Source organism: Gopherus evgoodei, chromosome 1 (assembly GCF_007399415.2).
Source record: "Gopherus evgoodei ecotype Sinaloan lineage chromosome 1, rGopEvg1_v1.p, whole genome shotgun sequence".
Lineage (NCBI taxonomy): Eukaryota > Metazoa > Chordata > Testudines > Testudinidae > Gopherus > Gopherus evgoodei.
This window is the reverse complement of record NC_044322.1, coordinates 353,710,709-353,735,619: the sequence shown is the minus strand read 5'-3', so window position 1 is coordinate 353,735,619 and position 24,911 is coordinate 353,710,709. Positions and strand designations below refer to the sequence as shown.

The 24,911-nt window shown below is 41.5% G+C and overlaps 1 protein-coding gene across 1 annotated transcript in view; it reads right to left on the bottom strand.

Annotated features, from left to right (window-relative positions):
- The window catches only part of UPF2 (UPF2 regulator of nonsense mediated mRNA decay), a 126,627-nt gene that overhangs the window by 81,665 nt on the left and 20,051 nt on the right, over window positions 1-24,911 (bottom strand). The window contains 5 exon segments of the mRNA XM_030568767.1: window positions 2,006-2,091; window positions 3,155-3,258; window positions 14,384-14,533; window positions 16,253-16,450; window positions 19,795-19,955. Of these exon segments, the coding sequence (XP_030424627.1) occupies window positions 2,006-2,091; window positions 3,155-3,258; window positions 14,384-14,533; window positions 16,253-16,450; window positions 19,795-19,955 (699 nt within the window).

The window sequence follows — 24,911 nt, the reverse complement described above, 5'->3', positions numbered from 1 at the left end:
CATGCTCCAAACTGCCTCCTGCACTCCGAATCTCTCGTGGCCGTTCCTTGTGACATGCCGCCACTTCCAGAACCAGATAGGGAGCCTGCCAGTCCCGTGCCAACTGGACTATACACCGGATTTTCAATGAAGATCCAAAATGCTGGTTTATAGAGCTCTCCAGTTGTTAAAGTGCTGGATAACACAGCTTTTACTGTATACAGCTGTTTAAATGGAAAAAATGGTACAGGAGAACCAAGAACCAAAGCTTGTTTATTCATAGCAATTAATACAATCCTGAATGGACTAGGACCATAAACAAAACATTCTTGAAGAGACTGTTCTCTTCCACAAAGTACTACCTTTATGGGTCAGGTCAAATGAGGAGAGGCAGATCAAAGGAACATGAAAATTACAAGAGAGGGACTCAGGAAGGTACAGAGAGATGACATATGAAACTCGAAAATCAAAGGCTGTAACATTAACAGCTGCCTGCCAAAAAATGAGATGAGATGTTAGCAATGCACACTCTAGAAAGGTAAGGCTTTTTTTTCCATGTCAAGCACATAAGGTGCACCTATCTATATGAGCTTTAGCCAAGAGTAAGGCAGATACATTACACAGATCAACTAGTTTGGTTTAATATAATTTTCTCTCTCTCTCTCTCTCTGTGTATATATATAATATTCTTAAAAAATGCTTTTTTAAAAACATGCCATTTGAGTCTTAGGCTGTTTGCAGTTAAAGTCTATGACCTCTTAAAACAGGCGGTCAGGGAGAAAGCGTTGGAGCTCCTAATTAATAGAATTCCCATCAAAGTGCCACTCAGATAACAGATGTGGTCAGTAAAGGGATGAGAAAAGCTGGCTGCCCATAAGGAGAGGCAGAAAGAGGGCACAAAGGGTTTCAGTACAACAAAACTCTCATGATAGCTCAATGACAAAGCTATTATCTTGAGATTATTCTTAACATAGCAAGATCTCACATAGAAACTAATTACTATACATCACCACTGCATCTTACTGCAACTCTTCCCAGGACAATCCATATAATAAGATTCAAGGAGTACCATTCTATATCACTCTGATGCCTAGAATGAATGTCTTTTGAATCAGTATGAAGCAATGGAAACATCTGGAAGCATGGCTGAGAACCCCTTTTTATTAGAATATCACCAGGTTCAATCATCACTAGGATTTGCAGTCTGTTACTGTCCAGTTTTTAATGGGGAGGGATAGCTCAGTGGTTTGAGCATTGCCCTGCTAAACCCAGGGTTGGGAGTTCAGTCCTTGAGGGGGCCACTTAGGGATCCGGGGCAAAAATCAGTACTTGGTCCTGCTAGTGAAGGCAGGGGGCTGGACTCGATGATCTTTTGAGGTCCCTTCCAGTTACAGGAGATAGGTATATCACCAATTATTATTATATAAGTTCTTGCCATTTTGACTCTATAAATTATATGCTAAGCCTTATATATGCCAAGAGTCCTAGACCACAGAGGTTGAGTTGCCTCAGATATCACTATGAAAGGTAACTCAACCGATCACCACTCATACTCTACAGCTCAACTGCATGCAACAATTTAATTGGCTTTATGAGGGAGATTGCATAGATAATGGATTACTTGGCCCAAATGCTGTACCTGTGAGACTGGATGGACTTTCAGCTACAAGTATTGAAGTTTGAGTGACACGTGAACTTTTTTCCCAGAAAAGCTTTATTTTTGATGTCACTGTTTGAACAAAACATGAGCCACCAAAATATTTATTATAACCGTAATTATCACCAGAAAAGGTAAGTTGCAGTAGTATCCATACTGAAAATTTTTCCAGTACCAACAATCTTAGTTTCTTGCTGATTTTAAGTTTATCCTTAATCAAATAAGCCAATACCACCAGAGAAGTGCGCATCAATGGTAAACATAGTAGACACATGTGACTTCATAGTTGCACTGTACATTCTTGTCTGTTTAAATCACTAAAGCAAAGTTAAATCAAGTGTTACTCTACATCTTTTTCCCTTTTCCTACCTTTGTCTAGGAACTATGAAGAGAGCTCGTACTAATTTTCTTCTATTGGCTTTTGTGTTCATACTCATGCAAAAATCCATTGCTGCCTATAAGAGAAAAGTCAACGTTTCACCTTTAAACTGGAATTTCTATACATAAAGCAGTAAAACCTACGTATTAAAAAAGTGTCTTAATTAAATCAAGCTTTTGATACATGCAATTGCTTAAAATATCTTCATTTTCTAGCTAGAATTTACACATTCAGAAGACGTGAATGTTAAAATCTATACTACAGATTGAACCTTTGGACTACTAGATGGAAAATGGAAACTTTGGACTGATGGGGAGGGAGAGAAAGCATCAGTCAACTGTCAGGGAAACAGCTGCAAGGTTCACTAGCTATGGAGAGAGGCTGGGGAGTTTGCCTTTTCTGTAGGACCAACAGCCACATATGGCAATTGTGCAAGTACAATAGCTATTACTGATTAACTCCATATGTGGATGACATTGATTCCAGAATAAGAATGCCTTATTCTGAATTAATTTAATCCACTTCCTACATGGATTAAGCTATTTTGGGATAAAGCACTCTTATTCCTGAATAAGAGCATCCACACATGAAATTAATCAAGACTAGCTGTTGCACTTGAAACTCACATTCTACCTTAATTTGAATTAACATGTGTGTAGACAGGCCCCAAGTATCACGATCCCCTTACCCAGAGTAAGGTCTGATTCTGGATTCTAACTCTTTGGGTAGGCAAGCCCTTACCCAACTGCTGCCTGTGTGAAGGAGAGAGGAGGAACTACACTCTCAAGGTCAGGAAGAGACTCTATACCTGCTAGACTCCAAAGCGTGAAGGTTTTTCTAACTAAGCAGCAGAGGTAGTTGATTTGGCCTACATGGGACCTTATGATCTGATGTGGCTACATAAAATACAAAAGAAATAGCCAAGTCAGCTGCCTGGAAAAAAGGCAGAAGAGTCTGAAAATTCTTGCGTAAAAACATTAAAAACCTCTCCCTGAAGCCTATACAGCCTATAACGTTGTTTACAGTTTCTCTTGCTATTACACTGGTAACAAACACCTGAAGTATACTTTTAATCAAATTAACATGCAAGGCTTAATATTGTGGGATTATGTGAGGATAATATAATAATGTGAGTTTACCTTGTCTATGAGATCTCTGTTGACACAGTTTGGGAGTTGCTGAAGGAAAGCATCTACTATCAGTTTTAAGTGAGACCCAGTACTGGCTTCTTCATCCTCTTGTTCTAGTAGAAAGTAAACATACATCACATTTTATGGTGCACAATAAACAACTATTGTATTTAATTCTATAAATGTGATACAGGGATCTGTTCAATGATTACAATACTCACCTACAGACACCTGTGGGGGAGGGGGAGGAGACAAGGAAGTTAACTATTAACTAATCTAAAGGGCTATTGGCTGGATATCTTCCTACTGATGGACTATGAGTAAATAAGTATTTTCTACCTGATAAATTACACCCAGTGGGTGCATCAGCAACTATATATTCTTATCAAGACATGAAAGGTTCTTTCAACCATATGATGTGGGCCACAAGAAGATCTGAATGAGGAGAGGTGGGCAATAAAAGAACAGTTACTTACCTTACAGTAACTGTGGTTCAAGGTGTGTTGTCCACATGGATTTCACTTCTGGTGTGCATGCACATGAGATCAGATACTTTTGGCCCACAGCATCCATTGGGGCTGCCCCTGCACCCTGAATGCCTTGGCACCTCCCCAAATAAGGGCATAAAAGGTGGACTGGGCCCACTTGATCCCTCAGTTTCTTTGGCAGTACAGAATCCAGATGATATAGGATTCCATAATAAAGAGGCAGGTCATGGAATGCATGTGAACAAGACATCTCAAAGAACCACTGTTACTGTAAAGCAAGTAACTGTCCTTTCCTCTGCTAATCCCAACACAGATGACTTGTAAATTTCAGAAATTGGGATGCTTCTCAAAGAAGCCACAGAAGATGGACTGGTGTCTCGCCTATATGGATGGATCTAATCTAGCTATCTCATAGTATGATTTAATAAAATTTGATACCTGCCTAGACAATCTTTGAGTAAATACTGCTTGACATTTAACCCTATCTACAATGCTACTAACAACCTAGAAGAGCTCCTATCTGCAATGTTACAAACAGCCTGTGAGTGAGCGCTCCTGAAGAGCCTTGTTTGATGTAAGTAGTATGAGACAACACTGTACACATCAAGGGTGTGCAGGTTGGTTTTCTTTTGGTTTGACTGGGACCTGGGGAAAAAACTGGAAAGTGAACCACCAGATTTAAATGAAAAAATCAGACAATTTCTGGTAAAATGGAGGGTACAACCTAAGAGTCTTTTAGAGACACTATGCAAAGTAGACTAGCCCTGTGCGCCTGAATCTCCCACATGGGTATGCAAGTTGCACAGTGCGCAGAAAAGTGGACACTGCAGGGGTTCCATCTCACAGCCCTGTGTGGAAAGAAGGAACTGAGAGATGATTGGGCCACTCTGCCCTTTATGCCTTCAGGTGGGGGGAGTGAGAGTGCATCGAAAGCACAGGTGTAGCCCCAATGACACTATAGACCAAAAGAATCTGCTCTCAGGTACATATGCACCAGAAGTGGAATCCATGCGGACAATCACTCAAAGGTGAACCAATGATTCACACAGGGCAGAGGGTCAGATGGAACCAACAGCATCTGGTGAGAAAGTCTCATGAGTTCCACAGACTGGCAAGACAGACTACAAACAAAGGTGTCAAAGTCCTGAGAGGCAGAGATGCTGGATGTGCAAGAGGAAGCCATATGCTATTGAAATACCTCTCCAGCATACTTGCCAACTGTCTGATATTTAAAACCCATCCTTTGTGCTCCCTGTCCTAGATATAATCCTGGGCAGCTGGGAGAGCAGTTAAAAAGCTGGCCTTTTGACCTTGGAGTCTCTGTGGAGGGCAACATATGGGAAGGATGCCCAAGACATGGCCTCTTCTAAGTTTCTCCTGTCTACTGGAGCTTCAGAGCTGAGCAGGGCAGCACAACTGTAACAGGGAAGAGAGTCGAGGAAACAGGCAGAAAGTACTCTCAACATGGTTCTAAAGTATAGAGTGGGGAGAAGACTGCCTAATCCTTCCCCTAACCATCTTTGGGCTGAGTGGGAGACAGATGCATGTGAGTGGGATGCAGAGGAATAGAGAACACAGGGAAACTGAGGGAACAGGGAATACAAAAGAATTTGTGCAACCCCAAACCTCTTTCCATTGCCAAGAAAGAAAAAAAAATAAAAAAAGAAAAAGAGGGAGAACACTGGGCTTGCACAAGCGTGAGAGTGACAGAGACCCCTCCTGAAGACAGAGGAGAACTTGGACTTCCATCCTCCACTGAAGATGCCAGAGATAACATAGTAGGCCACTGCCGCCACCTCCTCCCTTTCGAAGGCAACTGGCAGGCTGGAGGAGATATTGAGAGAGGGAGATCTTTGGGGGGCAGGGGGAGGAGGGAAGTGGGAAAGAGATGAGAAAAGAGGCCCATAAAGTTCTAAATACTTAATTTAACTTCAAAACACTGAAGCCCCGAGAATCTATCTATTTCATGAGACTGCATGTAACAGCTCCCAAACCAGAGGCATTTCATTTTTGGAGAAATGTCTATGGAAATGGATTCAAAATGTTCCCCTCTTCATTTTCTCCTATTTAGGCTTCTCTAGCTACGCTCTCCTGGCTCATCTCCAGCATTTCTCCTGGCTCATCTCCAGCATTTTCTTTGGTAGCTTCTCATCCTTCCCTTTAACTCCTATCTGTTAGCATTCCTCATGGTTCCCTCTCCAAACAGCCTCTATACTCTCTGTAGGGGATCACATCTGTTCTCATTATCTCAGGTCTCATCTCTATGGTGATAGCTCTTAAAACAAACAAACAAAAACAAAACAAAAAAAGCCACCTCTGTGCTCCACTTCTCTTTCCAATTACCTCTCAGACAACCCTTCTGGGAGGTCCCACTATCATTTCATACTCCATCCACTCCAGAATTCTAATTTTTTTTTATGTATTATTTTTACAAGTAACAATCAGAATTACTGTAACTGGAAGAGAGAAAAGAAAAATACTTTATTTTGTACACTTGACAGTACATTATTTCATTTTTTCTCCTGTATAGTCTCTCAGTTTCCCCCTTTTATTCCAGGAGTCTTTCAGAGCAACAAAGAGAAAAATGTTTTAAATAAGAAAAGCCACAAAAATTGGCAGGGGATACAAATACTGCTTTAGTATCTGAAAATATTTTTAATATTTTTAATTTACTACAAGTCAAGTTGATGGGGTCTTATAATTTTCAGGCAAATAGGCTGATAGAGAAGGGGCAGAGACTAGAGCCTTTTAGTTATGAATTATTCATAATACCTACTGTTATTGCTGTAGAAGCGACATTTGCCTCTTCCCTCCCTACTGTCTCAGGAAGCATGGGTTCCTCTCCTGCTAACCACTCTTCCATTAGTATATAACAATGACCACACTCCACCGGCTAATTCTATAGAAGCTCCTTGTACTGCTTCCCCTGGCTCCACAGCTGCTTATCAGCATCTAGGCTAGTTGCTTCTATCCTCTAGAAGCTCCACCCTGCCAGGGAGCAGAGTGTGTTTCTAGGTCCTTTTGGTCTTTGACCTCTCTGTTTAGACAGCTGACAAAGGAACAAGTTAGTAACAGTTATGGAAGTGTTTTTTGTGAGGCAGTCATCTGTCCACCGTATTAAAATCATCACATTAATTTCAAACTGAGCTGCCATTACACGGTGACAGCTTTCAGATGCTACTAACCAGGACTGGATTCAAGTTGGTGTCTTGGGTCCCGATTCAGCAATGCACTTAAGCATGTGCTTAACATTAACTGCTTTACCGAATTACAGCCTTAGTGAAGAAAGATTCCAGATCATAATTACCAGCTTCCTGAGCCATCCAACCCCTCAGGATAATTCACAGCAAATATTCCTCAACATCTTGTTTTTTTCTTTTTATTTCTAGAACAGCTTTCCCAGTCCTCTAAATAGGATATTGAGTAACAGGCATAATATTCAACCTCATTTTCTGAACGTTCTCTCTGTTTTAGACTACTTGGTACTGGAAGCCTATTTTAAACCCTAGCTATGTGTCAACACTAACTTCCTTCTACTCCCAACACCTTTATGCCCTTCACTATGTCTATTCCTCTCTTCTTAATACTCCAATTGTCTCCCTCCACACAGCTTCATTCCTTCCATGTGCCAAGCACCCTCCTCTCCTTCAAGCAGCACCTCAAAACTCACTTCTTTCAGCTTGTTTTCCGTCACTATTTTCAGCTCCGGTGCTATCTGCTCCCTCTCTCCTGCCTGAGCATACTAAAAATAAAACAAAATTAAAATGTACCCAAAATAAACATGACAGAAGTAAAATAAATTGATCCAAATCCCTTATAAGTAATACTTTTCAATGAGCAGTTTCAACTTTCCTTCTGAATATCAGATCCTCCCTTTCCATCCTCATGGTTTTATTATTTATTATCATTACATTCAATAGAAATTTTAAGCTTCTTGGGGTGAGGACTGTTTCTTCTTATTCATCAGTAAAACTCCACACATACGATGCTACATAGTAATAGTCTTCTCTGTGTAAAGTCAAACTGACAAAGTTAATTTATTTTGGAATTTAATTTAGAATCCAAAAGGACATCTTCAAAAGATGTCAATTCTATCCACACTGCCTGGTGACGTAAAAACTACTTAAAGTAATTTCCAAGTTATCGGTAAGGTGAAAATCTGTGGCTTCCACTGTGTTATTACCACTCCCTAATGGACTGGAAAGCTCAGAAACTGAGGCCTTGGCTACACTGGCACTTTACAGCGCTGCAACTTTCACGCTCAGGGGTGTGAAAAAACATCTCCCTGAGCGCTGCAAGATAGAGGATGTGGTTTACGTGCAGCGCTGGGAGAGCTCTCTCCCCAGCGCTGGCGCTCCAACCACACTCACAATTCAAAGCACTGCCACAGCAGCGCTTTGAAATTTCAAGTATAGCCATACCCTGAAATGACTCTTCTGCACTGGCAGCAATTGGAATACCAGGCCAGCCAACTGGTGGTCATTTTAACATTTTTTTTTATTGGGAGTGGGGCGAAGGGTGGGATTACTTAGCAAAGATACTTGTGTATAGAGCTAAAGTAACTTGGCACTCTCACAATTCAGGATAAATAGTTACTGTCACCATAACAGAAAAGGCAGTTTCAGAACTGTATAGCACCACTCAAAGACGCAAAACCAAAAACATCAAGTTTTCTACACCAGCATTGGGAACATTTTGCAAACATGCAAGAAAAATCTCTCCTTGTGCTTTAAAATGATTGATTCAATTACTGTCCCTGAATTAGTTAAACGATATAAAAAATGGGGAGCAAAACTTCAATGTGGGAAAAACAGGATTTTGGGCACACTTGGGTAGTATCCTTTCTCTGTGAATCATTATCATTGTTATGTAGTATTATAATGCAGTAATGAGCAGATTAGAAATGCAGAGTAAGCGGTGAGAAAAGAGATTTCTCTCCATTTTATCACCTATGTTTCCCCTGTCCCTTATCCTCAGACTTTTATTTCAAAGATCCCTTTCACATAGTGTGATGGAAAGACAATTATGAATATGGTTTCACAAATATGATTTAACTAAAGCAATCTCAAAGCTCATTTAGTGCTTCTATTTGATTAACAAGTGGTGAGAAACCTGTTTATAGAGCAGATGTGTTACACCATCCTTAACCAGCATTGTGTTTGCAACTGCCCCAATGACAAACAGTTCTGTTAAACTAAGTTATAAAACATGTGGATGCACACCATGCCAGACACTTTAAACGATGGCAAGCTTTTTAATAGTTTTATCATTAGGGTGTACAAGAATAAAACATTAAACATTTTGGTAAGCATAACCGTGTTTTAATAATGAAAAATATTCACTAGCAAATTTCAAATAGCTAGCTGGCAGAGGACTGGATTGCTTACATAATTTTATGGTTATGTGGTTTATTTGGAAGGTCTCAAAGCACATTTGTTATGTGAGTCTTATATATGCGCACTAAGCACAGAAGACACCTCATTAATTTTTTCTAGTAATGACAAGTCTGTGACTTGAACTCTAGCTGACTAGACTAAACTAGACTTTAGCTGGTAGGAGCAGCTGCAGAAGCAGGCAAAGCAGGGACTGCTGCACTGGGTGGGGAGGAGAAGGTAAAATGGGAGCCAGATGGAGCCATCCCTCCCTCTAGCATGCTCCAGACCCATAACTGTGCAGGGGAGACCACTTCAGAGAAACTAGAGCCTTCCCTATCCAAGTTATGTGGTCTTTTAGGGGAAAATTGCAGAGAGAAATCAGTCAGACTCCAGAGACAGTAGAACCAGCGACAGAAGCAGCTTCTGACATTCAGAGAACTTGCTACAGTTTTGACGTGACATTCTTTACTCCATATTGACTGGCTGTTTGTTCCAACCTTCTCCCTCCCACTCCCTTAGTCTCTTCACCTCAGCTTCACCCCACGCATGGCCCTCTTCCCTGTTCTCTTTCACTCTGTCCCCATCACCTCCCCCTTTCCTTCAACATTCCCTCTCCCTTCACTTTTCTTTTCATTTAAACTTATCCCCTCCTAACTAAACCATTCCAAAATTTTGTGGCACTAACATGATGTTTCCTGCATTCGCTTTGTTCACTCAACTTGTGTGTTCTACCCTTTTTCCACCCTGTATCTGTCTTATCTATTTAGTTTGTAAGCTCTTCAGGACAGCGACTGTCAGCTACTAAGTGCATACAGTGCCTAGCACAATGGGACTCCATTCTTGGTTGGTCCTTAAGTACTACCATAATAAACATGATTAATAATGGTAATAATATATTGTCTCAATTACAGTTATCTCACAATCTTCCAGAATGTAAGAAAAAATGTCACCGAATGATGCATTTCGTGGTTAAGAGAAAGACACTCGGCTTCCCCAGGTAAGGTCATCTTGCCAAACTGTCACTAGATTTTGGTTATAGAGGAATCAAGCTCAAAAAACAATCAACTTACCAAATGGAAATTAAAACCCAAATTTATAAAAGTGTCTCAGTTTAGATTTTTGTAAAACACTTCCCTAAATTTGTGTACAATATGTAGGATTTGCTGTGCACTCACAATATATTCACAACTTCACAGTGCATTTCATAGATTCCTCTATATGCTTCAAGAAAACGAATTTTTACATTTGGTATTTTGTTATGCCGTAATAATTTTCATTCTATTTTGAATGAGTCCCTTCCCCTCCATGCCCCACCACTGACTCTGGACCTTAACTTTCCATGCTGAGCTAACATAATTATTGATCCATTCGTATTTTGTGACACGTGTTTGAGACATACTCTCCCTACCATACTGGCTAGGATCTGTGCACTGTCATTGTTCAATTGTGAATGTTAGTCTGGTAACCTGGCACTGTTTCCCGATTTTTTGGGGTGTCAGTGAACCAAGAGTATGCCAAGATATCACCTGCCTGCATTTCTGATCTCATTTTCTGCAAAACCCCTACACTCCTCTCACCTAAAAAAATACGTCTCTCAGAAATAATCACTTTGTGGGAACAACATTAAACACATAATGTGCTTTCAAGGAATGGTCCTTCATCAAAGATATCACAAGCTAAGGGACAGACAGACAAGTAGACAGAGGAAGAGATAAACAGTTTTTTTTTTTTTTAACTATACATGTCAAACAGATGCGGTGAGCAGAATGGCAAAAGTGGGTCTTCAAGGGGGACTTAAATACCAAGAGTGTACATGAAGTGCAGATAAAGGAAGGTTGGCCACCACATGGAAGACGACATGGACATATTTATGCAAAAAGCTGACAGCTGGATGGTTGACAATGCAAAGCAAGAACAAGGAAGATAAGTAAGGAAGGGATGATTTATGCAGGGTTTTGAAATGATGGCCATAAGACTGTATGTGGTAACATAGGGGATGTGGAGTTATGAAAGGGAATTCCAAAGGAGGAGTAAGATGATCAAAATGACAGGCAAGGAATATGACTTAAGCTGCAGCATTTTATATAGATTAAAAGCAACATGGGAGTTAGGGCAGGATGCTATAGAAGGCAAAGCAGGACATAATGAGGACATGAAGGCGAGATTTAGTTTCAGGGATGGAAAGAAAAGCATGCATCTTGGATACCTTGGAGGAAAGAACAGAAGGATTTGTATTAAGCCTGGATGTCTGCAGCAAGAGGAGCTGGGCAATCAAAAAATAACCCCCAAATTGTGGAACTGAGTGACAAGAAGGTCGTTGGTGTTGATGATAGTAGCAGAGAAAGAGGAAGTTGAGAAGAAAGATCAGTAGCCAAAAAGAGACTGGAGGGAGGAAGGATCCTTTCTTCCTTCTCATTAACACTTGCTCCCTTCCTTAAGGTCTTGCATTTGTTTGCACTGTCATACTTAGAAAGCTCTTTGGGGCACGGAGAACATCAATTTATATCAATTACCCTACAGTAACTCCTCGCTTAACATTGTAGTTATGCTCCTGAAAAATGCAACTTTAAGCAAAACGATGTTAAGCGAATCCGATTTCCCTGCAAGAATGAACTCCAGTCATCAGGGAAATTTTTTACACACACACACACACACACACACACACACACACAAGTTTTAAACAAACAATTTAATACTGTACACAGCAATAATGATTGTGAAGCTTGGTTGAGGTGAAACTAGACGGTGGAAGAGAGTGGGATATTTCCCAGGGAACGCCTTACTGCAAAATGATGAACTAGCACTCGGCTGAACCCTCAAGGGTTAACCTACTGTTAATGTAGCCTTACATTCTACAAGGCAGCATGAACGGAGGGAGAGGAAACAGCATGTAAGACAGAGAGACATACCCTGTGCAAGAGGGAGAGATGCGCATTGCCCCTTTAAGTACGCTGACACCACTCTAAGTATATTGCCTTTTTAAACAAATCAGGAAGTTGAGACAGCAGCTGCGGCCAGCAAGCTCTCTCCCTCCTGAGCCCTGTCATGTCCCCCCTCCCCACCCTATGGAGGAGGGGTAAGCAGGGAGCAGGAGCAAGGTGACACCCTGACATTAGTCCCCCTTCCCCCCGCACAGCAAGCAGGAGGCTCTGGGGAGCAGCTCCAAGGCAGAGGGTAGGAGCAGCACATGGCAGTGGGGGAAAGGACAGCTGAACTGCCAGCAACTGATAGCCTGCTGGGCTGCTGCCACACAGGGAACTTCGGGGAGTGGGGAGCTGATAGAGGGGCTGCCGGATCACCCTGCTTACAAGATTCCACCAGCTAGCTGCAACGGGCTGCTCTTCCTGCAAGCAGTGGACAAAGCAGGCAGCTACCAACAACGTTATAAGGGAGAATTGCGCAACATTAAACAAGCATGTTCTCTAATTGATCAGTAACGTAACATTGTTAACCGGGACGACTAAGTGAGGAGTTATTATATTTTAGCAGTACTTTAAAAATATATAGTTGAAGTATGTCTGCTATGAAAAGTGACTATGTAAAGATGGCACATTCTTAGTCAATGCATCTGCTCCCTCTGTGCATCAGAATCAAATCTGATGACTGGAGTTATAAAGCTTGTTACTTACCATAACTGTACTTTCTTGATAGTGTTGCCTCTGCGTATTTTTGCATTGTGGAGGCACCCTCAGCAACACCGAGCTTCAAAAACCTTCTGAGAAACAGCACCCATTGAGGATGCACTATGACCTAGCAGTGAACTCAGCGTCCTCCACCTTCTTCATCGGGTCATCTATCTTACAGCTGAAAAGACCCTTCCCCTTGAAAAGGTGGTCTGCAACACAGACTTAAGCCTCAGACAAAAGGCCCAAAGTACTGACTCCAAAAGAGCTGATGCCACCATATGAGTCAACACATCTGAACCATCACAAGTTGTCAGGACTGAGGTTTAGAACTTTATTTCCATTCCTTGGCTAGCAAAACCACCCATCCGCTGGCACGCCTATTTAGTACTAGGTCTCTTTGGTACATGGGAAGCTCCTGGCCCTGATAAAAGATCCTGTGGCAAGTACTTTAGAAGCAGAAAGTACCCTCAGAATTGATTAAGTTCTTGCTCCTGAAGCTCACATCTTTGAACTGTTGCAGCTTCAGAGCCCACTTAAGAATTAGGAACCGACACAAACTTCTTCACAGCCAAAGCCATCCCTGTTTTGTTTGGCTTTGAAGTCAAATGCAGTCTATTCCTTCATGGGTGCAGAAGGATGACGTAACATATCTTGGGGTGGGATTCATAAGGCTTCTGTTTTGAGGCCGCAGAGCCTCTACTGACCATTGATGCAGGCTCAAATGTGAAGACCTTATACACAGAGCAGAAATCAGGGGAAGAAATATCCCCAGGCAAAATGAAGAACATCATTCACATCCACCTCTAGGAAAACCATGAGACACAATGCACACAAAGAAAGTCCCTTCTTCTGCAGCTAATTGCAGAAAGGAAGTAATTGATAAGTACGTGGCCCTCGGCTCCTGACATTTGGTGCTGCTTTACAGAAGGTTCCCAAAGTTCAGCAGCACTGGTAGGAAGATCATAACTCACAGGTGGGAGTACACCACAACCAACTTAGATTTTTCCAGTTTTCACCTCTGCTATCTATGCTAACATTGTTACATAAGAGAGGATGTGCTGGATTCTATTCCTTCTTATGCATAATTAGCAGGAATGTTTACTAAGTGTCTATCAGGGAAGGCAATAATTGTCACTGAAAGCAAAATCTGTGTTACTGATGATGACGCACAAGAAAGAAAGAATCCTGTTTGACCTTTAGAATCCACATTGGGCTTAAAAGTAAAACATCTTTTTACTTGTAAGCTGAACACATTTGATAAGATAATTGATACACAAACGTGAAGTCTCACATGCCATTTATTACTGTCACTTTTCTGAGTAGAGCTGCCTTTACATTTAGTCTTTTTCACAATTCAATCAAATGCCAAAGTAGTAACAAAGGTATCTATTAACCTTCACCACACAAACCTCAAAATAGTGGTTACTAAACCATCTTAGTGTCTTTACTGAACAGGAGAACTTATTTCTATTTTTATCCTTTAGCAGTATTGGACCAGTTTTCTTTTCTTTCTGCAGAGCACTTTTATTTCTTATCTCTCTTTATTGAATGTTTTGTTAGAAGTGCCTGCTGAGCACAAAAGGAGGGAGGAAGGAATGACCTTGCTCAAAACTGCTTCTAGCTACTACAGACGTTGCCCAAAAGAATCAAAAGCATCCCTCCACACTAATACAAAGAATTGAAAAAATACCAGGACCCAGTTAAAACACAATACAGTACCCTAAAAATGTTTACCAGCTCTGCTTTTACCTTGCTCATCAAGAAGCTTTTTTGCGAGATCTTCTGCTTCATCTCCACAGTCTAACTCCAAGTTATCATAATTAATGTCCAAATTCTCCATATCCAAGTCCAAATCCTCACTACCAGCAACATCCTTATTATCCTTGGCATCTTTTGAATCTGTTTCAAAGAAAGCAGAAATATTTGACATGCAATGTAAACACAAGTAGACATGGCTTAAAAATATTCTAAGACATGTTGGTGCATCCCTGCATCTCTAGCTTGACCTCTTACATACCCTTACTCATGTCTAAGGAGAAACAGCACACTTCTTTTCTGACCAATACATCAGTCTTATTTGTCAACTCTGGACTTCGTGCCATTTTTCTTGTTGCCTGGAACAGTCTTCCTAATTCACTTCCTTGTGTGATGTGCTTCTGTTAAAAGGTGCTCACCCCTTTTGAGTGTTTTGGTTTGTTCCCAATTATACTTGCTGTGTCTTCATTGGGCTGGGATGTGTTATTTGTTAGGACGCTATAAGTTATGTCTAGAATGCCTGTGTTTAATATCATGATTAAATAATAAACCCAAAATTGCAAAAGTGGCGTTTGTTGAAATCCCCAGAAGAAGTTAAAAGTTTTAAATTTGAATGTCCAAGGATTTGCATATCCAAATCAGGGAGAAGTGGTACAACTGGAGAACAATAGGCTTGTGAAGCTGTTCTGCACAGTCCAGGATGAGAATGCAAAAACTTCAGAAGCAAAACTATGTAGGGCAAACAGTGGTATCTTCCATGGAGATTTTACAGTTACAACATCTCCACCAAATCTGCCTGAAATGTGAGATACACAAGGCCAAGTCCCAGTCCCCAAAACACTGCAAGTTTCAAAAAATTTACAATGAACTTTCAAGCATTTCCTTTTTGCTCCCATCAGAAAACACTGTATTGCAGGAATTTTTTGGCTTGTGTTATAAAGGAGGTTGGACTAGATGATCTAATAGCCTGTTCTTGTCTTAAAATTTATGACCTCATGATAAGAATCTGACACTAAAATATATCTTTAATTTCTTAGATGACCATCTTAATTCATCATAGCTAGAGTTCTTACCCCCTACTATGCCTAAGACTACAACCCAAACATAACCAGTAGTATTCCTCCCGGTTTCACTACTCTTCTGCATACTATATCTATAATCTCTAAATTAAATTAGTTTGCATTTTATAAACATATAGCCCTCTTTTTAAAAAAATTGATATACCTTAACTATTAGTTTTCATAAACTACCAAAATATTTGATATAACTTTCAAGCAGCATGTGCTTTATATGGAGGGGGCGGGCAGGGGGGAGGAGATGTCTCCGCTAGGAGATAGTTAAGGCACAGGTAGTTTTTACCTCAATGCAGCTAATCCAAGTCAATCCTAGGTGTGTTGGGGGTGCGGGTGGGATAGGGTTGACCTTGATTAGCTACATCAAGGTAAAAACTACCCTTGCCTTGTCTGCACTTGAAATTGGCATCAGGATAGCTAACAAAATTAATAATCTCAATGTAAAAAATCCCCTTACCTTTCTCTGCAGTGAAGGCACACCCTTGTTTTTTTCATATATAAAGATACAAATATTATTACTTACTCACCAAAACCACACTGATATATTTGGGTGAAAATGCTATCAGTATTCATTTTTATTTATTATTTTCATAAAATAACTGTGTGTTCAGATTATCTATCTAGCATCATTTCTGTGCTCAAGATCATCCATCTTGGTGGAATGTTCTGACTGCTATATAAATAATGATTATTTCAACTAAAGACTTTCCTTACTTTTGCCAAACTTGCATGGCTGTTGACACATACAATTTTTTAAAAATCTAGAACATTTTCTTCCAAATTGTTTTACCTCTGGATTCATCCTTGCTGGAGTCCTTGTTCTGAGAACATTTTTCATTATCTTTAAACAAAATGGCTGGCACAAAAGCTTTTAGATCAATAAGGTTCTCATAGAAATTTCGAGCATCTTCATCTTCCCAGATGCCCCCTTCCAGGTCATATTCTCCAGGTTTGCCAGGGGTAAAAATGTCAATGCCAGGCCCATGTTCTGGAATCACAGAATGCACAAATGACTAATTCATCAATATTAATCATACTAAAAGAAAGATTCTTTTAAGCGAAAGGTTAAAGCTGCATACACAAGTTTCAGATCATCTCATTTTAAAAAGACTGGTTTTTGGGATAAACATTAAAAAAAATGTTTCCCTGTTACTGCCACTACCTTGGCTTCTAAAATTGAAAGTTATTAAACACATATCCCCAGCATCTTAAAGTACAACCAGACTAGTCTCACTCAAGAAGAAATCAAAACAATGAAATTACAAAACTACATTGTGCAATCAAAATGTGATCACAATTATATTAAACGAGATCGCTAAATGGAGTTATAGTAGAATTCATCCATACTAGCATCAGAAAGTGTTTAGATACATCATTTTGGGGGTGATCACACCAACTGCCACAAATGTTTTATTTTCCGAATATAAGTAAATGCTTGCAAAATCTGGAATATTGCAGTCCAGGGGTAATTAGCAAGGATGGATTAAAAAATTTTGGGGCCCTGTGCACTATTGAAATTGGACCTTCCCCACATTCCTTAAACTAGACAGAGCACATGATATATAGTTTATAAATATGAGAACATCTCAATTTATTACTAGTAGTTTGGAAAGGACTTAAAGGGGTGAGATAACTCAGTGATTTGAGTACTGGCCTGCTAAACCCAGGGTTGTGAGTTCAATCCTTGAGTGGACCACTTAGGGATCTGAGGCAAAAATCAGTACTTGGTCCTGCTAGTGAAGGCAGGGGCTGGACTCAATGACCCTTCGGAGTCCCTTCCAGTTCTATGAGAAGGGAATTAACTAATATGACATGTTAATAATAATACATCTAGGAATATTTCATTTAAATATATATTGCAACTTGTTGTATTTTTTTAATTGAATACTCACTCTTTGGCTTGGGGAAACATTTCCTAAGTTGATTAAGCGCTTGGAAGTATTTATGAAATATGGCTTAGAAATTAGCTTGACCATGCCTAGCTGACTCCCCAGTTATAGGGGAAAGACATTTTTGACAAAAGCAGAACTTGTCAGAGACCATACAAATCAGAAAACAGCAAGTACATTAGTGCATTTGCTACCTGAGCCTCTTGTGCGAGAGTTGCTTTGCTGCCTTTTGAAAAACACACAGGCTAAGAGAAGAATTTTACCAGCTCCTAAGAGAAAGGGGTACTGAGTCTCAGTTGGCTCTGGGCACAAGTTTGATTCGAATCAGTACTGATAAGGGACTGACTCAGACATTGATTGTGGGATTGGGCTTCAGTAGCTGAATGAGCAGGAATGGTAGTTCTTTTCCCCTAGGAAGAAGGATGGTCTTGGGTGTCAATGGTGAGCTACCAGGACCTGAAGAGGACACACTGATGGCTCGTATCATCAACACCAGCAAAGAAGCAGAATGAACCAGAGGTGAGCAGAACTCCAAAAAGGGATCTGAGAAACCAGACCTCTCTAAGAAGTCCCCCTACACTTGTGCCTGATTGCAGGGATAATCCAAGAGAGCTTCAACAGGCCTATTTGCATAGGACACCAAACATGAGCAACACTACAACACTGCGCCAGGGTACAAAGCCACTCACTGAGCTTTGACTCATGGCGAGGGGGGGGGGGGCAGCTGGGCCAATCTGGTTGAGGCCCATAGGGCTGCCACTTCAAAAAGCAGAAAAACTAGCCACTGCCCCTCCCCGCAGCATCCTGACCCTCCTGTACCCCATTCAGTGCACACGCGCGCACACACATACACTCCTACAGAAGCCTGATCCTCCTGTTCCTCTCTCAGGCACCCCCACCCCCAAGCCTGATAGCCCATAAGCTCTTACACCTACCTCCTGTCAGGAGCCTTAGCCCAAGGAAGCCACCTACCACTCCCCCCAAGCTCCCAGGAATCCCTGCCTCACCCACTCCAGTCCCTGCTTCTTACTCCTCCCTGCTGTTGAACCTCAGGTCTGCCCTGCTTTCTGGCAGTGAAAGGAGCAGAAGCCACCACATTGGCTCACTGAGGGCCTGGCATGTAGAGCGGGACCAGGGTGTGGCACCAGTAGGCACATGACCTGAATGCTGTAGTGGAAGCAGCTGTGACGCAGCAGTGCACGCTTGCAGCAATGGTTGCCAGTTGCATTGTACTGGGTTTTTTCCCCCAACTTGTAACATAGACATGGAAAAAAGCCCCAGCACATTGCAACCAGCAAAAGGGAAGAAAAACCAGTCAAGAGGGTTAAAAACCAGCCGGGTGGTCAGGGCCCCCTGAGATTGGGGGCCCTGTGCAACTACAAACTGCTTAATCTGGGTCTGGCAATCATAGTAAGGAAACTGTTGGGATAATCACATTTCTTCTTCAAAACAGATTTAGCAATTGTTTGTTTTTTTTAAAGTTGTGCATTTTTGGACAAATCTGAGGTCCATGATTTCAAGAATCTGAATACGTAAATACTAAAATTTGACAGCCATCAAGACTAATGTGGCACATTAAATTTTGCCGTCATATTCAAAGGTCACAGGTAGCCATCTAGTGGCTTATTTTCCTAGCTGTATTTTGAAATACTTTAAAGGGCAATTAGTATATTTTAAAACTATACTGAATTGCTAAGCTCTGAGATGTAATTAATAGATAACTTCTAAAGCAGATTCAAACTACATTAAGAAGTAATCAAAACGAAGTGCCTTCTGTGTGACTTGAGAAACAAGGAAACAACTAATAAGAAAATAAGACAATTTAACTGAAATTTCATAGTATTTGCTTGCATATTTCTCTAGTAATCCATTTAAAATCTCATTTTAAATGCAGTTCATATAATCTTTGGATTCAAATGGTCTCTCTAATGCAAAATAAAGCCTGCGAATGCCTAGTTATCTGATCAAGTAATTCTTATAAAAATAAATGAAATATACTTACTGAAAATGATGGGGAGGATTAAATGTACAAATATGATTTTCTTTACATGCCACCCATTACCTTACCACCTTAATAAAATCATCCTAACAGAGGTACAAGAGATTGCTAAAATTTACTAACACTTTTAGTCCAATCTTTTTCTTTAACTTCCCATGTCCTTAGGTGCATAGGGCGCCCACCAGTTTCCACCATTTATTTTGGCGGTATGATGGCCTATTTAGGCTCAATAATTCACTGGAGGTTAATAAACTTAAAATGAAGCTTTACTGGTGTACCTTGGAACATTCTGCCCTATTTCATATATTTAAATGAGAGGCTAAGCTATTAACATTTAAAAGGAAACTTGCACTGAAAACACAGATCAATGAGAGGGTTTTGTTTTTCCCCCATAAAGGAAAGCTTTCAGTATCATATAACTTATCACACTAAAAGATGTCCTACCCTCTGGTGTTGGTTTGTCTTGGGGAAGATCCGGCATATTTTCATCCAACAGATCAGCCAGAGACTGAGAATTTGCCAACAGCTTCTGATAGGACATTGCAAATTCTTCATATTGCTTGTGTCGATCTTCACTCAACTCTCCTTTAGAGTGCAGAATACGCCTACAAAGAGCACATTTTTAAAAAAATACAAAATCAGACATTGTCCGCTTATTAAAGATATATTTGACGTATACTGAACTATTCACAAAGTTTACCACTGAACTTCATCAGTCTTCCCTCTGGCACAGAATTATACACACACACACACTAAATGAGACGGTAGCAATAAGACACCAATCTGGCTAACACTACTATCAAAATTCAACTTAATACCAAATTTGATAAACTTAAATGCACTACAAACACAGCCAGTTTAACTTTAACGTAATTAAGAATAATCCGATTATAGAGACTGAAAGAACTGAAGCTTTTTTCCCCATAAATATTCTGTAATGCAAGAGTTTTAATGTGCAATATTTTAAGTAAAATATTTGACTAGTATTAAAGCAGGATAAAGACTGCTTTGCAGTCTATGACAATAGGCTTCCATTCTGCTCGTATCAGAAGGGGATGGTCATCACCAAGGGGCTCAGAAATGCCAGTTTTGAGAAGAAGATGTTTATTTCCAAGTTAGCCCAGTAACATGAGCTGACATCCTTGAAATAAAGTCTAAAAGAATTAGTTCATGATGTACATTTTGGTTTCTTTTGCAATACTATACCTGACAGTTTTTAATCCAGGAAAAATTTAAAATACTGTTTTTAATCAAAACCTTTTTTCAAATACATTTTATAAGTCCTAATAGTACAGCATTCTTATCATCATGGGAACTTTAGGGTGATGTGGTGAGCAAAAGGTCACTGCTTTCTTGTCTCATCTATTTAATTACAAGGGACTCAGGTTAAAGTTCTATGAGCCACTGCTAGAAACACCATCCTACCAGTGTGATGGATCAAAAATTTCACCTATTAATCGCATTTAAAATAGAGGCTTTTCCCCAAAGCTGTGCATATTTATATTTTCTACTTCATTTTTTCTACACATCCTCTCTATTCTTCTGAGTGGGCACGTAAAAACATACATGAAACTTGCTTTCTTAAAATACTGTTGCACAGTAGTTAAACAATAAGTAATGTTCCTCTGGAAATTGGTGGTATATCAGTAGCTTGCAGGCCACTGTCATAAATGACCCACAAAAAATAGATCAGGTTACTCTGCACCACCGGTTCTCAAACTGTGGGTTGACACTCCATTTTAACGGAGTCACCAGAGCCAGCATTAGACTTGCTGAAGCCCGGGGCTGAAGTTGAAGCCCAAGTCCTCCCAGGCAGCAGGCCCAAGCTATGGATTGTATAAATCGACTGAATTGGCCTCCAGGAGGTGTCCCACAATGCTCTGCTGTGACGGCGGTGGAGATCATTTCCACACGGCAGCCAGGTAAATGGGAAACAGCCACCCCCCTCCCCACCCTTTTAAAGCCTGGGGAACTTTTGAAAAGCCTGGGGAACTTTTGAGTTCTCTTTTCCTGTTTCATCAGCATGGAGAGCTCACCAGCCCAGCTGATCATGATGATTCAATGCCCAAAATGTGCACCTGCCTGGTGTATACAGGAGGTGGAGGAAGTTATTTGTCTGTGCAGAGAAGAGTCTGTGCAGGCACAGCTCCGATTCAGCAGAAGAAACGGGTATGGGGGACAAGGGTTACAGCAGGAACATGCAGCAGTGCCGCATGAAAATCCAAGAACTTCGGCAGGCGTAACAGAAGACAAGGGGAGCAAATAGTCATTCTGGTTCTGCACAGACATACCACTTTTACAATGAAATGCATGCGATTCTCGGCGGCAACCTCACCACTATCCCCAAATGCAGCGCGGATACCTACCAGGAGTCTGAGTTCTGGGTCACCTCAAGAAACAAGAAGAACATTCTGAATGAGGAAGAGGCAGAGGAGGAGAATGGGAGATAGGCGAGCAGGAGATTCTTCCCAAGAGCAGGAGCTATTCTTAACCCTGGAGCCCAGTCGGTCTCAGGACAACATAACAACCAAGCGTGATGCCAGGGAAGGCACGTTCGGTGGGTATGCAATTCCAATCTAACTTTGGGCATTACATGCTTTTATATTATCAGGAGTAGCCGTGTTAGTCTGGATCTGTAAAAAGCGACAAAGAGTCCTGTGGCACCTTATAGACTAACACATGTATTGGAGCATGAGCTTTCGTGGATGTTCACCCATGAAAGATTATGCTTAAATATGTCTGTTAGTTTATAAGGTGCCACAAGACTTTGTGATGCTTTTATATTTTATGTTTAATCTGAAGAAAAAGGGAGGTGCAGTGTTTATCTGCTTTCTAGTGACTGCTCCAGCTACGTAGAGGATGCCCCCCAGAAAAGACTGTTTATGTGCACAAGAATTGCCCAGGAATCCTCCATGGAGATCTCTAGGAACGTTTCATGGAGGTTCTCTGCAATCCTTTGCAGGTTTCTGGAGAGGGCTGCCTTATTTCTTCCACCACGGTAAGACATTTTTCCATGCCACTCCAGTATTCACCCTGCTGGCATCACTGTGGTACACAGCATAGTAGCATAAGGACCAAGTCTATACCCAGACACTTGTAGCATCTGCTCTCTTGCCACTTCTGTTACTCACAGGAGACTGATATCGCACAGGGTCACCTAGGAGAAATGGGGGAAGTTTTCAGTACAAGTGCTCGTACTGCAAACAATAGAGCATGTGATCTACAATCCATGGTGACTTCCGGGTCCCTCAACCACGCTTTCCCTAAAATTCCAGTGGTCTGGTTGGCAGGGATCGGCGTTGACCTCTGATTCTGCAAGTCCAGGACAATTACTACCAGCAGTATTAAGCAAAAGGGAGGGAGAGCTTTCTGTGTTCTCTTGTGGCTTCAAACCTCACCGAAACTGCCTCAGACCAAGACAGCAATTGGAGGCTTAATGCTGGTCCCTGGTCTCAAACCGAAATCCATGTTGTTAGGAGGAGAGGGTATTGTCCATCTGCCCACCTGTGCTCCCAAGGCAGGTTTGCTACAAGCTGCAGCAAAAGGCCCATCACCCATGCCGCAGGGACATACTCCCCACAGTTGGAACAGCAAACTGGTTCATTAACTAGCTAGGGATTCTGATTATGTTCTGGCTTGCATGAAGTATAAAAGGGGGAGTATTTTTTAAATAGCAACCTTGCACTAGACCCGAGGTATGGGCTGACAACGGTTGCCTTGTGCTTTGCATGCCTTACAGTGGAAAGCTTGGCCTTTAGCACATCCTCCACACCAACAGAGAGGCTTTCGCAGACTAGAAGATGGAAAAAGAGGACACATGACGACATGTTCACCTCCCATAATGAACACCTTCAGGACAGCTGACATGGAGCTTAGAGCCTGGAGGATTTCACTATCTGAAAAACTGGACATGGAGAACAGGAGAGCATTCCAAGAGCATGAGCATGCCATGTAGGATGAGATGCTGTGGATTATGAAGGACCAATCAGATATGTTGAGGAATCTAGTTGAGCTTCAAGAAAAGCACCTTGAGGCTAGACTCTCTCTGCAGTCCATGCAGAACTGCCTGCAAGCACTTCCCTGTTCTCAATTGCCCTCCCGAAAATGTTCCAGGAGGCAGGGAGGGTTGGGAGGGTGAGAGGGTAGTATCCCTTCCACTCAATGCCAGGGGAGGGTACCAAGAACAAAAGGCAGCCATTCAAAGACCTATGGCAGTCAAGACTGCTGTGCTTTCACAGACAAGCTGACTTGGTTTCTCCCCGCCCAATTTTATCACTCCATTTGCCCAAGGTTAAATTATTTTCCTGGTCTTTCAGTTTCTTTATGTGTGTGTGATAAAAGTAAACGTTTCAAGAATGAAATGCTCTTTATTTATTGCAATCAGAGGGATTAAGGAGTGTACAGGGAAACTGATGCAAAGGATGCCATGGCATGGGAAGGCACAACGGAGATAAGCAGGGCACATTACTGTGGCTCATTACTGAAACAGGTTTTCAAAGCCTCCCAGAGATGCAGAACTACTTGCTGGGCTCTTCTTATTGCCCTGGTATCAGGTTGGCAGCTAATGTTGAGCAGCCAATCTGCCTCAACGTCTCACCTCATGGAAACTTCTCTCCCTTTGCCTCACAGATCTTATGGGGCACACAACAGACAGCGATAACAATGGGGATATTCCTTTCACTGAGGTCTAACCTAGAAAGCAAACTGCGCCCGTGACTCTTTAAATGTTCAAAGGCACATTCTACCAATATTATGTACTTGCTCAGCCTATTGTTTAACCACTCCTTAATGCTGTTCAGGTGGCTGGTGCACGGCTTCATGAGCCATGGGAGCAAAGGGTAGGCTGGGTCTCCCAGGATCACTATTGGCATTTCTGTCATCCATGGTTGTTTTGCAGTCCAGAAAGAAAGTCCCTGATTGCAGCTTTCTGAACAGACCTGTTTTCCTAAAGATGTGCCCACCATGCACCTTTCCTGACCATTCTACTTCGTCGTCAGTGAAACGCTCCCTGTGATCCACTAGCGCTTGCAACACCATTGAAAAGTATCCCTGACTGTTTATGTACTCCTTGGCAAGGTGGTCTGGTGCCAACATAGGGATATGCATGCCATCTACCGTCCCACTGCAGTTAGGGAACCCATCATGGCAAAACCATCCACTATGTCCTGCACATTGCACAGAGTCACTACTCTTCTTAGCAGAAGTTGATTAATGACCTTGCACATTTGGATCACAACAGCTTCCCACAGTGGATTTAACAACTCCAAATAGACTCCCCACTCACCAGTAGAACTCTGGCATTGCAAGCTTCCACAGAGCGATTGCCACTCACTTCTCCACTGTCAAAGCAGTTCTCATTTTAATGTTGCTGCATTTCAAGGATGTGGAAAGCTCTGCAGAAAGTTCCTGGAATGTGGCCTTCGTATTCAAAAGTTCTGCAGCCATGGCTGCAGAATAATGCAAAACCACCAGTCAGTGCTTGCTTCCTGGGAACAGAAGTAGTGCTCCACCACGTTCAGCTGCTGCGCGACTGCCAGCAGCAACCAGAAATTGTTTTGTTT